General features: G+C 32.4%; 2 protein-coding genes across 2 annotated transcripts; both read left to right on the forward strand.

Annotated features, from left to right (window-relative positions):
* Positions 1-278: 278 nt before the first annotated feature.
* Positions 279-2,673, forward strand: LOC146897932 (putative indole-3-pyruvate monooxygenase YUCCA10). The gene is made up of 4 exons (XM_085736313.1): positions 279-890; positions 1,310-1,543; positions 1,856-1,981; positions 2,337-2,673. The coding sequence occupies exons 1-4, from the start codon at positions 279-281 to the stop codon at positions 2,511-2,513; spliced, it is 1,149 nt and encodes a 382-aa protein (XP_085592439.1). The 3' UTR covers positions 2,514-2,673.
* A 1,467-nt stretch (positions 2,674-4,140) lies between these two features.
* On the forward strand, positions 4,141-10,261 carry LOC146897933 (plant UBX domain-containing protein 9-like). The gene is made up of 10 exons (XM_085732888.1): positions 4,141-4,310; positions 5,556-5,614; positions 5,748-6,261; positions 6,351-6,434; positions 6,523-6,645; positions 7,353-7,562; positions 7,641-7,760; positions 8,264-8,407; positions 9,111-9,167; positions 9,909-10,261. The coding sequence occupies exons 1-10, from the start codon at positions 4,227-4,229 to the stop codon at positions 10,014-10,016; spliced, it is 1,503 nt and encodes a 500-aa protein (XP_085589014.1). The 5' UTR covers positions 4,141-4,226; the 3' UTR covers positions 10,017-10,261.
* The last annotated feature ends 4,034 nt before the right edge of the window (positions 10,262-14,295 follow it).

A 14,295-nucleotide genomic window follows, 5' to 3' on the forward strand; every position in this document is an offset into this window, starting at 1 on the left:
TCCCCATTTTTTCATATAGAAATTTTTTTAATCGAAATTAAAGACATGACCGATACACATACCCCATTTTTTCATATAGATTTTTTTTTAAGTTAGAGTCGTATGTAGTAATTTTGTGAATGCAAAGTCAAAAGAAAAATAACATGGGAAATTTTTTATTTTCATTCATGCACCGAGTCATATCTTACAGCTTCCATACATGATTATAAATTCGACTACTTCTTGTTGGCTTGAAGATATCATAGACACTTAGATCCTAGTTTACCAGCAACAACAATATGCAAGAATTCACAGTTGTAATTGTAGGTGCTGGTCCTTCTGGCCTAGCAATTTCAGCTTGTCTAACACAAAACTCCATCTCTCATATCATACTCGAAAAAGAAGATTGTTGTGCTTCTCTTTGGAGAAAAAACGCTTATGATCGTTTAAATCTCCATTTGGCTAGTGAGTTTTGCTCTTTACCCCTCATGCCTCACCCACCCTCCGGACCAACATACCTATCCAAAGACCAATTCCTTCAATACATAGACAAATATGTCGAACATTTCAACATAAAACCTCGCTATTGTCGCATGGTGGAGTCTGCTGAATATGATGAAGTTAGAAACAAATGGAGGGTTCAAACAAAGAACACACAAGATGACACATTGGAAGTTTATGTGTCGAACTATCTTGTGATTGCCTCCGGTGAAAATAGTGAAGGTTATATTCCTAATGTGCCTGGACTAGGAAACTTTGAAGGAGAAGTGATACACTCTAAATACTACAAATCTGGTTTAAATTACGAATCAAAAAAAGTTTTGGTAGTCGGGTGTGGCAACTCAGGAATGGAGATTGCTTATGACCTCCATAATTGGGGTGCTAGCCCTTCCATTGTCATTCGAAGTCCGGTAAAAACTTTTTTTTTAACTTACTCTTTTTAATGAACTGACAATAACAAATATAGTCACCCATTTTTTGCACATCCACTTGACACCTGATGAGTTACTTTAAACATGTCTCACATATGTATAAAAAAGTTACTGTCAATGCAACATTTTTATGAAATAATATCATTTAGATTGAAAGAACGAACTATAATTTTTTTATCACTTATTTTTATTTTATCCAATTGACATGCACTTTTTACTCACCCAGAATATAGACTAAGTTGACTTTATACTTTAACCCCATTGCATCGTTATTAATTGGTCTGAAATTATGTGTAAAATTTTACATAGGTGTATACAAATTAAATCACACACATACACATATATTCTAATGAAAAAATACGTGAGTATTGGAATATTAATTGTTTTTTTTTCCATAGCTGCATGTCTTCACTAGGGAAATGATTCACCAAGGGATGCGCATGGTGAAGTATTTGCCGGTTCATGTTGTGGATACATACATTACTCTTTTGGCTAAACTAAAATACGGTGATTTGTCTGAATATGGAATTTATCGTCCCAAAGAAGGACCTCTACATCTCAAAAATATTACAGGAAAGTCTGCCGTTATTGATGTTGGAACCATTGGAAAGATCAAGGAGGGAGCTATAAAGGTAAATTGATTAGTTGCTAATACTTGTTTGCGTACAATACTATTTAACAAGAATTAATATTCATTCTTTATACTCCATCCGATCACATTTATAAGCAAAAAAACATTTATTTAATTCATTCAATATCTAATGTATTTGGTCTTAATACGAACTAAATACATTTTATATTCAAGGAATCCAAAAAGTTTTTTTTTGTTTGTAATTGTGACCAAATGAAGTATAAATTTATACCTTTTTGTTTAACTTTTTATTTTTTTTTATCAATATAACGTTAAGCATTATATAAAATAATTTTGGGTTTGGATGTACCAGGTTGTTCCTTCGAATATAAAGAGAATCGAGAAGAAGAAAATTGTCTTTGAAAACAATATTGAAAAAGAGTTTGATGCGATTGTTTTTGCTACCGGCTACAAAAGCATAGCTAATGGATGGCTCAAGGTATAAAAGTTCTTATTCTTGATAGAAACCATAGATGAAGAGAAATATAGAAAATTAATGAACCAATCTTATTGCTAATTTGATCAATTCATTTGTTCAAAAATAAAATTGATCAATTGAATAAAATTGAATACAAGTAGCCTTATATTTATAGTTTTGAGTTCATATGAAAATGAAGAAGATAAGAAGGATAACTAAACATAATCAATTCTTTACAAACTAGTTCGGATAAATGAAGGAGAAACACTCAACCTCCCACGTAAACTTTTGTTCTTTTTTCCTTTGGACTTTATTTCTTATACTCCTAATTGTAAATTAATAATAAGATTATTGTTTGATATGTGCTTTTTTGAAGGACTTCAAATATGCTCTTAATGACAAAGGGATGCCGAAAAATGCTTTCCCAAAGCATTGGAAGGGGGATCATGGATTGTATTGTGCAGGACTTGCAAGGAGAGGCTTATGGGGAGTCAAAGTGGATGCTGAATCAATTGCTGAAGACATCAACCAAAATCTTAATCTACATAATTAATGAATATTATCTATTGAAGAAGAAGTCATTGCCCTTTGGTTTATAAAGGGTTTATTAAAATTTTGGTTGAGAATTGAGTTATGAATAGTTGTAGTGTGTTATCTAAATAGAATAAGTACTTAAACTTGTGATGTTAGTCCATTGATAAGAGCTTAGCAGTGTAATCTCAAGATGTTGAGTCCAAATTTCTTGGAACGTTGTAAAATGGTCATTAATATCACTTTAATAAAATTTCTCTCTATTAAAAAAATTACATTAAGAATTTTATATCGTGTATTGCTTTTTGAAACACAATTTCCACTCAAAAATACGTTTTGTGTGTGTGTTGGAGTGTGATTTTCATGAGGAATTTAAATAAAAATCTAACAAAGAAAAGATGGTTATGCCCGCAACAAAAGACAAATAGAGACCTCTAAGAAAAGAAATAGAAGCAACATCTTCCAACATGGCATTCAAAATAAAAGGAGAAAAATCAAATATTTTAGAAGGCATTGTCATATTCAATTCATGTTTTGCCAACATGTCCAAAATTTGGTTGATTTTCTCAAGAGACATGTTCAAGAGACATGTAACTACTATAACTAGCCATTTCTTGCATGCATGGTTCCTTGGTTGTATTTGAACAATTCACTTCAAAGTTTTTTTTTTTGAGGGAATTCACTTCAAAGTTGTATTGAGCTATTGACGTTGTATCTTATTAATTCATAGATAGAGTAGCACACCCCCTCCCTCGCCCATACAAAATCAACTCTAGTCTCTCATCAGGTGAAGCAATTTTGGAAGATATTACATTGTAAACTTTAGTAATTTCTCATCTTTAGTTATGTTTGACAAGCTAGTCTTGTCTCTCAATTCTTGCTGATTTTTTATGGTGAATTTTACTGTTGCGTGCTTGGTAGATGATCTTATCTTATTAGTTTATGACATATTTATATCAACTTATAACATTTTTTTTAGATGCTACGTAAACTAGTTTTGATCTAGTAACTTATCATTTCTCATATATATATATCAAGGTAATTTTATGTAAGTTAATCATTTAAATAAAACAAAAAAATTATTATAAAATATAAATTTATTTATGTCATTTTATATCTATCCGTTAACAAAAATGACACCATTATACCTAAATCTTATTAACCACCAAAACAACGAGATCTACATCAATTTTATCTAGTAAAAATGTATATTGAAAAGAAAGTGAGCAATACTAGCTCTCTTAATCAATTGCATATTATACTCCCTCCAATCGTTATTATAAAATATAATTATTTTTTAAAACTCATTGAATAACTTATATATTAATTATTCAATAAATTTGAAAAAAATTAATTGTTTCTTATAAAAACGAGTAATATAATTGCACTTTTTATTAAAAAAATAACAATAATTGCACTTTTGATCTTCATAATTTATCACATTTATTAAAATAGTTCGTCTATTTTAAATTGAAGTTTTTTAATCCTCTCAATTATTTCATTTCATCTCATTTGTTGTATTGTAAATTTTGATCAACTCCAAGAAAACGGTAAAAAAAACGAACCGTATCGACTCAAAATGAAAATAAAACTCGAATAAAGGTGGCGCGCACTTCGATATAAAAACACTTTCACATTTTCACTATCCTACGCGCGCTTACTACACACTCTCCATATCTTCACCTTTCCTCTCACACCAACACAATCTTTCGTTTCCATCAACATTTTGTGCGCAATGACGACGCTGTCCCCGGAATCCGTCGCAACCTTCATGCGTATCACCGGAGCAACGGAGTTCGTCGCCGTTCAGAAACTAGAGGTAGTTACATATCTCATATTTTCATCTCATCTTCCACTTCACATTCACGCACGCTCTTCATCTTTCGTTTTCATTTTCTGATCTACGTCACCTTAAACGCATTCACTCACTCGCCAAATTCACGATCTTACGAATTCTACCTAAAAGCTTATTTATTTTGCATAAGTTGTTTTACATCAGCTCAAAAATAAGCCATTTAAACTATGTATATTGCCATTTGTGTAGATGTGTTTAATTTTGATTTTTCTTAACGGTATGTGTATAAATTTTTTACACATCAGGTATGATAAGTCATGTGTTTTTAACTCATTAACCGATGTAGCAATAAATTATTGAATACATGTGTAAAACTATTTTACACCAACATTGTATTATCAATTAAATTTTATTAGTAGAGGTGAGGGGTTTGGGTGATAAGCATATGAGGTCCTAGGTTCAAACCTCATTGCCTCCATTGTGCACAAAAAATTGGAAACATTAATAACATATTTAGTGTAATTTAGACAAATGTTTATTTGAAAATTTTGGAAATTAAAACAAGTCCCACATAGGGATTAAGAAAGGTATTTTTTTTTTTAATAAATATATTTAGTTGTTTAGACAATTTTTCATTTGAAAGTGGCTTAAAGAGTAACTTACTATGAAGATTTTATTTTATTCATTGCAAATACACCAAATTTTGTTTAGTCTCTTTAAAAATTCTGTTTTTTTAAATAAAATGTTTAGGCGAGTTGAGTCCCCGGCACACTTGCTATGAAGATTTTATTATAGAATTGATTTCTATAATATGTACATTATTTGACTGATTTTTCTTTAGTCTTTTAAATATAAGAACTAAAATGAATATTGCAAACATATTATATGACCAATTTTAACTTCATAATTCTTTTTAGTTACCACCAACCGAACTTTCTTCATACGCAAGAACAAGATTGAACCCATGATCACTTGCTTAAGGGGATGAAGTTCCTTATCACTTGAACCTATCCATTGTTGGTAACTTTATCAAATTTTACAAATACTAAAACAAAACAAAAAGAACCCAACAAAAAAAGTGGTATATCTGTAAGGACTACAGATAAACAAATTCTTTTACAGAACTAAAATGAAAAAGGTGTGACAAAAAAATATGATCCTTACTGTAATTGTTGCATTTGTTTGTTCCTCTCTGTTGTTTGTTTGTTTGTTTGTTTGTTTCCTTTTCAAGTTGATTTAGTGACAATTTTTTAAAACTTTTGTCTGCAGGAATATGGGGGCAATCTAAACGAAGCCGTGAATGCACATTTTATTGGAGACAGACACATGTATGACTATGTGGTTCATAAATAGAATTTCTTTTCATATCCTCCCATTTTTTTGTTAATGCCATTATTAGAAGTTGGAATCTTACTAGACATAAGAGGTTGAGTTTATTTTTTCTTCTTGTGAATTATCTAGTCAGGAACAAAATCTTGCTGCTACTGCAACCCCACATTATGATTACTCTGAAGGAAATAATCAAAACAACCAAAACCGCGCCGAGTCACGTGGAATTATGCCTTTGTTCAATGCTGCTAGAAGATTTAGACCTTCACTACTACTTGACTCAAACTATAGGAGAGAACTTAGAGATCTATGTAACGGGTTTGGTGCTACTACGCTTTCAAGTAGTACACCACCACGTGGTTCTCCACAAGGGGAGGCAAGGGAATTTCCTACAGGGATCAATAGTGCACATGTGTCACCCTATCAGTATCAACCTGGATTGGGCTATGCAGGTGCTGATACCAATGGAAATTTATCATCTCATGGTAGAGGATATTATGGGTCAAATGACTATCAAAATGACTACCCTTTAGCTCAATCAAGTGCTTCACGTGTTCATGAAGATGCAGAGGATGCAATGCTTCTAGCTGCAATAGAAGCCTCAAAGAAAGAGATCAGAGAAAGTTCTTCACAGAGTGCTCATAATGTATATACTCATCGTTAAGCTTAACCATATTTTGTTACTTCTATTTCTTTATCCTTTCTAAAGTTTTTTCCTCCAATATATTATTTCAGCATTCATATTATGATGTGACTCCACAAAGTCATTTTGAACGAGAAGATGATGATTTGGCTCATATCATTTCACTGTCTTTACAGGTTATGAAAATTCCTTTTAATTTGTATATGACTCAATTTGTACCTTCCCAGTGTTTCTGATTCTTAGTTTCAATTGCATTCAATTTAGACTGCAGAGAAAGAGGAAGCAATACGGGAGCTTCGAGCGAAAGAGGAAAGTAAAGTACTTGGTGCTCATGCTTTATTAGCCGAGGGAGAGAGAACTACTAACACTAACAGAAGCAAACTAGAGGTGGGTATTTCATAAACTTGATGCAATTTTTACACACGCATGACTCTTCGGTGTTAAAGCAGAGACATACAATGAATTGGGTGGTTCTATATGAAGGAACCGTGCAGCCATGGTCATTCCATTTTCCGTAGTTCACAAACCTTGATTTTTTTATCACATCATAATTTTTTTGGGTATATTTTTATATTCACCTAAAAATATTTTGTTTTACTAAAAAGCCCTTAGGGTTATATGTGGTTCTGCTAACTTTCTCTTCCTACTTTTGTCCATGCCCATTCCTTACCAGTGTTGATTAAAATACATAGCAAATTCTATTAAGCCATTTCAGGTTATGGGTTGTCGATGTTAGACAGAACTAATTTTGTAAATTTGAAATAACAAAATTTTCTGATATATCAATCAGAATTCAAATGTATTAACTTAAGTCGGTAATGTTGCCTTCTTATCACGCAACACATTTGAATGTAAGCACTTGATAAAACAGTTTCATGGGAGAAATTTCACTTTAAAAAATCATTATGTATTTCTTTCTTTTTGATAAATATATCTTTTCCAATTGAAGTCAGGACCATCATCCAATTGAAATGTAGCTTTAGATGTTGCACAACCAGTCACTGGAGACCCAAGAGTGTGTGATGCAAAGCTTCATGTCTTAAACTGATGAATATGCTATTGCTAATGACTTCTTGCCTTATTTTGCAATATAGTGGGGTGGTATTTCTCCTGACGAGCTCAATGAAGCATTGCTGATTGAAACTGCGCTTTATGGTGAAACTTCGAATCACAGTTCTCACAAATTTCCATCTTTGCCTGACCCACAACATCATTCAGAGAAAAATGCTGATCCCAAAAGGCAGGGTTCATCCAGTTCAGCATCTCAGTTATTATCCGAGACTCAGTTGATAAGACAACAACAGGTTTAGACTCTTGCCTGCAATGGCTGTATGATCTATATCCATGAAAGGATAACATAACCTGTCAACATCTTTATGCAGGATGCTGACTATATAGCATCACTACAAGCTGATAAACAAAAAGAATTGAATTCTCTCAACAAATCTGTAACCCACTCGTCAAAGCAAGAAGAAAAACACAAAAATACGCTTGAAAGAACGGTAATACATTGGCTGAGTTTTTAACTTAACTTTTCCGACTGTTAGCTGAGCTATGAAATGTTTTTTTTTTCTTTTTCCGCTGACCATTGAATCATCCTTGTATGGTCAAGTATCGTAGTCAAAGTCACATGACCTCTGAGTAATTTCTAATTCATTATTTTCATGAAGTTCGTCTGGGATAGAACCTGCATGAATATTCATATTAAAGTGTTGGTGTCACTTGACACTAGTTCTCAAGCGCATCGTATAAGATAGTTGATTCCATTCGTCTTTTGCATGTGTCAATTTTTGTATATGAAGTACAGACATCTCAATAAAATTATCCTTGTCTTTTGAACATGCACCATTCACTTGGTAATCATGTTAACACTTGTGGTATAACAGAAGTTGACGTGTCTTTTGTATGGTACCTGATTCTTTTGACTTTTTTATATTCCTTTGACAGGACAATTTTGTTTCCATTGGTTTTAGAACAGTACTGAACAGTGTTTACCTATTTGCAGGAACTGGAGAAAACAGGTGATGCAAAAAAGATTATGCTTCCAAATGAACCACCCTTAGGCGATGAAAAAGCAATTACTATTGTTGTTCGAATGCCGGACGGTGGTCGTTGTGAACGTCGCTTCTTCAAAACTGACAAGCTTCAGGTAAATTCGTCGTTCTGAACTAACAACTTTGTCTTCCTTGTATTCTTCCTAGCAAACATCCTTTTGTACTCCTACCAACCCCTTTAAAGTTCAACCTTGTCCCTACGGTCTGAAAACTAGAATTAATTAGATGCACACTCTTCCAACTTTGCAAGGAACACCCTCCAGGAGTTGTGGTAACCATTTGATAAGTGTATGATCAAGTTGGTCCCTTGGTGGCATGGTTTTAAGTTGCGGTCTGAAGCTGTAATTGCGACAGCAACATAATGGTTTTTGTGGTCACTGCAACCACATCGCGATTGCAGTTCAGGTTGCAGCAGCCACATATTTTTTTATTTTTGTGATTTTATGCAATATCAAGGATTTTTATGTATTTGGAATTGCAACCGCAATTGTAATTTAAAACCTTGCTTCGTTAGCAATTAATTGAAATCTTGACACACGTTTTCTTCAAGACAATGAAGAACCAACTAAGAAATCAACTAGGACAATATGTTCTACTAGATAAGCTACTGATGCTTTCTTTAGCTGGGATGAGAGAGATGAAACAGGAAGGATATTGAAAACAAAATTTCTCTATCTCGCTTAATATACAATAGCATACATATGCAGTTATGAAGTAGGAAACTATGTGTATTTTACATTACTGCGGTAGTTTGGATACTTGTTATTGCTAACAATTTGTTATTTTGTTACCTTGTAGCTTCTTTTTGATTTCATTGACATTTATGGAGCAGTGAAGGCTGGCACCTATAGAGTTGTGAGTGTTTCTCATCCTATCAAATTGATTTATGGATTGAACCTTTGTTATTTTACTATGACATGGATTTTGACAATTTTGTTGCTAAAGATGTTCAGTGGTGGCATAATCTGTTGTCAAGTGGTCGTTTTTCATAAATAATGGACTACGTTATGCTTTTATTACCATCTTTTGAGGATGTCACGCTTTATAGGATACTAGATGCTGACCTGCACAATGTGCGAGTGGAATTTAGTTGCACCAGTGAAATTTAATAAAATAATGAGTTAAAATAAATGTATGAAACTTATGGAAAAAATTAATCTAAGTTTATAGGATACTGAAGTTACATGTCATGAATTATGGTTATTCCTAATTTATGCTATCAAAATAATACTAATGCATTCATTTGCATCAGTTCATAATATTTATTTAAACATGTTTTACTCAAAAAAAAATTTTGAAACATGTTAATGTGATCTAATCATAGAAGAATATAATGATTTTCATATCTTTCATACTCAACCTGTCTGAGTTAGGTTTATGTCCCTCCAATTTTTCTTTATCTTTTTTTCTTAATAAACTTAGCTTAAAAGAATAACATATCCTAAAATGAAGTTGGTTATGGCACTCAATTTTGTTCCTCTTTGGTTAAAGTTTATGATATATCTATGCTATCATGGTGACACCTATCTTGATCATTGATTATATTTGACTGAAATGCATAATTGATTAACTATCACTGCTTGGACCTTTGAACAGGTAAGGTCATACCCGCGACGAGCATACAATGTTCATGATAGCTCTGCTACTTTGAATGAAGTAGGCCTTAGCAACAAGAATGAGGCTTTATTTCTGGAGTTGATTTAGTCACCTATTTCTTCCATTTAGTATCCTGGTCCTTAATTAGAACCCAAGAAATTATCAGGGCGCTCATCTGACTTTTCTAGGGATAAATAGTCTTTGAGACGGATGATATTTATTGAATACAAGTGAGGACCGTTGTTAACTTATTGTATGTACAGATCTCATTACTTGTCAATTATTATATTTAGGTATGAAAGAATTGACTGTTGGTTGAGCACACTTGACCATTTAGTTGAGCTTATTTCCAATTACTGTGCACCATTCATCGCAGTTTAAAGTCATCTGAGCTCAGTTTTCATTAGCTTTTAGCTTATGGGAACTATGAGTTTGGCCATAGAGATGGGTTGAGCTAGGAGCAACCATGAACTGACTTGATTGCTGAATCAAAAAGGTGGCAGCAGCTATTGATTCAATAGCTGAACCGAATTAAAACATTTATGCCAAGTCTTTGGAAATGGCTAATGCATCTTTACACGGACACAAACATTTAGAGCACCCAAATCTTTGATTTTGAAAGGATCGTCAAACTGTTGTTTTATGGCAGTTGAATCCAGATAATAAAGCAGTAAAAGAGAAACTGGAATGCTTGGAAAACAAGGAATGATCACCCTTAGATGGTGAGGGACCAAGAGTTATAAGAACGAGAACAATTTAGGAAACCATTGCCTACTACTTGATGCCATAGAGAGAATTCAGAATCTGCAAACTTGATAAATGCTTAGCTGAATGTACATCTTGAAGAAGAGTCATGCTATCTTCGCGTCTAAATTGCTATGGAGTATTATTACATCAACTTGATGTAAATGCCAGTATTGAATATGAGTTAAGCAAGAAGTATTCGAAGTAATCTGACATTGAATGCCACAAAACAAACATGATGGACTGCATGAATACTAGAAATGATGTTTACAGTAGTTAATTGAGAAATTTTTATGCAAGAGTTATCTTTCAGTGATACATGCTGTTATAGCATGTAAGCACATCCTAAATCACACAAGATTCGATTTAAAATCCAGTTGAAAATCAAGAGAATGACAAAGCTTGTGTATATAAATGAGGTGTTACTTATCAAAAAAGAAGAAATGAGGTTACAACACATTGTGCAATGAAATAGTTTCTGAAAATATGATAGTACCAGAAAACTGAGCTAAAGGGACAATCATTAGGTAACTTGACATGAACTGGGGAAGTGTTATGAACTGATGATATCTTGTTTCAAACTCATATTATAATATTAAGACTACTTGGAGAAATATTACATACAGTTGGTATTTGTAACACCCCGTTTTCCCAACGTAAAAATTTCATAATTAAAAATCAGAGTAATTCAACTTTAAACGGAATGCTACATTTCTTAAAAATTCGTAAACTGAATAAATAACAATTTATTCTTCAAAATCATTTAACATAAGTAATTCAAAACTTCGCAGCGGAAATTAGTTCATTCAACATAAAAAGTCTTTGGCACGCATGCCTCATCAGAAAATCTCATAAGTCTTAGTTCAATATTTATTCATAAAAGTTCATAAACAATACGTAAGGAATAGAAGTAAAGTCAAGTCCCATCCCGTTACGTATCAGAGCACCTAGACACGCATGTGAGGAGTCCACTCACGACGCCTCTAATCTTGATTACCTGCAAGTTACCCATACGAAGAGCAACATTTCCAAGCAGAGGGGTGAGATTTCTCAAAACAAAAATATTAAACATATAAATCATATAAAGTACATTCAACAACTTAAACATCTTATAACTCATTAATCATATCTAACAACTTAAATTTCCTTAACTAGTATCATTAATCTTCCTACATTAGTCATAAACTATCGTAACACTAATTATAAACATCTTCATATATCATCAATTACTAATCTTAAACATCATTATATAACATCAAATAATAGTCACCAACAATCACATAGCATCAATATCAATCATAAGCATCAACATGTAATTCATATAAGTATCATTATCAAAGCATATCATTTATTGAAAACAACTTCATAATTAAGTTCATAATCAACTTCTTAAACAAACATCATCATTAAATCATAACCAAGTATCATCATATATTCAACAACTCCAGACATCATAACATCAGCATTAATATTCATTTAATATCATATTATTATCATCGTCAATCATAAACAACCATCATCATCAAACATAATCAAAACATCACCATCGAACATCACTTATCAAATCATCATTAAATATAAGTTATGACGACTCTACAATGCAACAACAACTTAGACCACTTCGACAACAACTTAGACAACTTCGACAACTTCAATATGCATGTGGTACCACCAGGGCATTAAGCCTGCTTCGCTAAGGTCATATTTGGACCTGTCGGGCATTAAGCCCCCATCGCTAAGGTTATCAAGAACCTGTCGGGCATTAAGCCCCCATCGCTAAGGTCATCAAGAACCTGTCGGGCATTAAGCCCCCATCGCTGACTATGCAACAACACAATCTTCCTACAACTTGGACAACAACGTGAACATCTTATTCAATTCCATTAAAATGGACAACTTCTTAAATCATGACAACTTAGACCGACTTGTACATCTTCGCTAAAACTCAACAGCAACATAGACAGCGTATGGACAGTTCACAACATATGATCATCATTGAATGCATTACACTAACTTTAAACATCATAAGTATTTACTTAAAGTATTTATAACACGTCACTTTACTTATAACATTAAATCAAGGTTCAACAGCAACAAACAGCGACAAATACAACTTATAACAGTGCTTGAATATCATATCATCATTAAAGAAATGTATCATATCAACTTAATCATCAAAAAGAATCACATAAAGCATATTTATCAATATCATATTGATCAATCATAAACAACTTCATATAACATCGTATTTAAACATCGACAATAATTCACTATGTATCTTTGTAAAAACATAATAAATTATCCACAACATATTTTCATGTCAAACCAAAGCTACTGGAAAGATATCACAAATATCAACAACTTTCATGTTTACAACAAAGATCAATTCAAAACAGAAACATATGAACAAAACGCAAAAACATGAAACAGAGAATGTTGTCACCGTACGATTTTGCTAAGACCTCCCTGTAGTATTTTAATCATAACTCAAAGACCAAACATCATTTTTACGTCAAACCAAAGCCACTAGAAAGCTAACAAAATTATCTAAAACTTTCATGTTTACGTCTAAGACCAATTCTGTACCGATCAATACCAGTTTTCATTTTAAATTCGGAAAAGTTGTGCTGAAAGTCCATAAAAATTCATTGTGACCTACGTGTAGTAATTCGACCATAACTCAATTTCTATATATTGTTTTGACGTGAGACTAACGGCATTAGAAAGCTAACATCTATACCTACAACTTTCGTGTTTACACCTAAGACCAATTCGGCACCGATCAATTCCAGTTTTAATATCAAAATTCGGGCAGAATGCAGATTTTCAAGTTTCACCTAATCTCATGGTGCTAACCTCAAAACTGATTCTAATTATCATCCTAATGATTATCTAAGGTTTGTACACAATTTCTACATCAATTCAACAAGTTTTCATCATCTAATCATCAAATCTCTCTCAAAACCCTAATTCTCAAATTCTCACAAACTCTCCCCAACTTGTTAGATGTAATCTAATGATTTAACAACTTAATATTAATGCAAGATAGTCTCACCCTCACCTTAGATTAATTCCTGAATCAGCGGCGTTCTTCTTTCCTAAGGTCTTCTCATCTTCTCTTGACTTCTCTCTTCTCTTTTCTTCTTTCCAAAAAGCGGTTTAAGGTAAACTCTTTCTAACCTAAGCCTCTCTATTTATAATACTAAAATATTCTTCCCAAATCTATTTAGGCCCAACAACTTATTCTTCTTTCTATTCTAACCCTCAATTCCACTCACACTAATAATCCTCATAATCTTATTTATTTCTAAATTAAATATATCTCTCACAAATAACAAATATATTTCTACACCAAATAACAAATATATCTCTAACAAATAACAAATATATTTCTACACCAAATAACAAATATATATTATTCTAGTAAATACCAACATATAACATAACAAAATATCACTCATCAAAATAAATCGACTAAATCATAAAAAGACATCTAGTCTCAAAACTACCTCCAAATCTACTTACTCTAATAATTCTCATATTATAATAAATAATAGAATAATGCCACATAATAAAATACTAACACCTCATATAAATAAATAAATCACATAAATAGACTCTAACTTAATAAAAATAATTAAAT

Source organism: Medicago sativa, chromosome 8 (genome assembly GCF_051527215.1).
Source record: "Medicago sativa cultivar Bolivia chromosome 8, Bolivia_mono, whole genome shotgun sequence".
NCBI classification, from domain to species: Eukaryota; Viridiplantae; Streptophyta; class Magnoliopsida; order Fabales; family Fabaceae; genus Medicago; species Medicago sativa.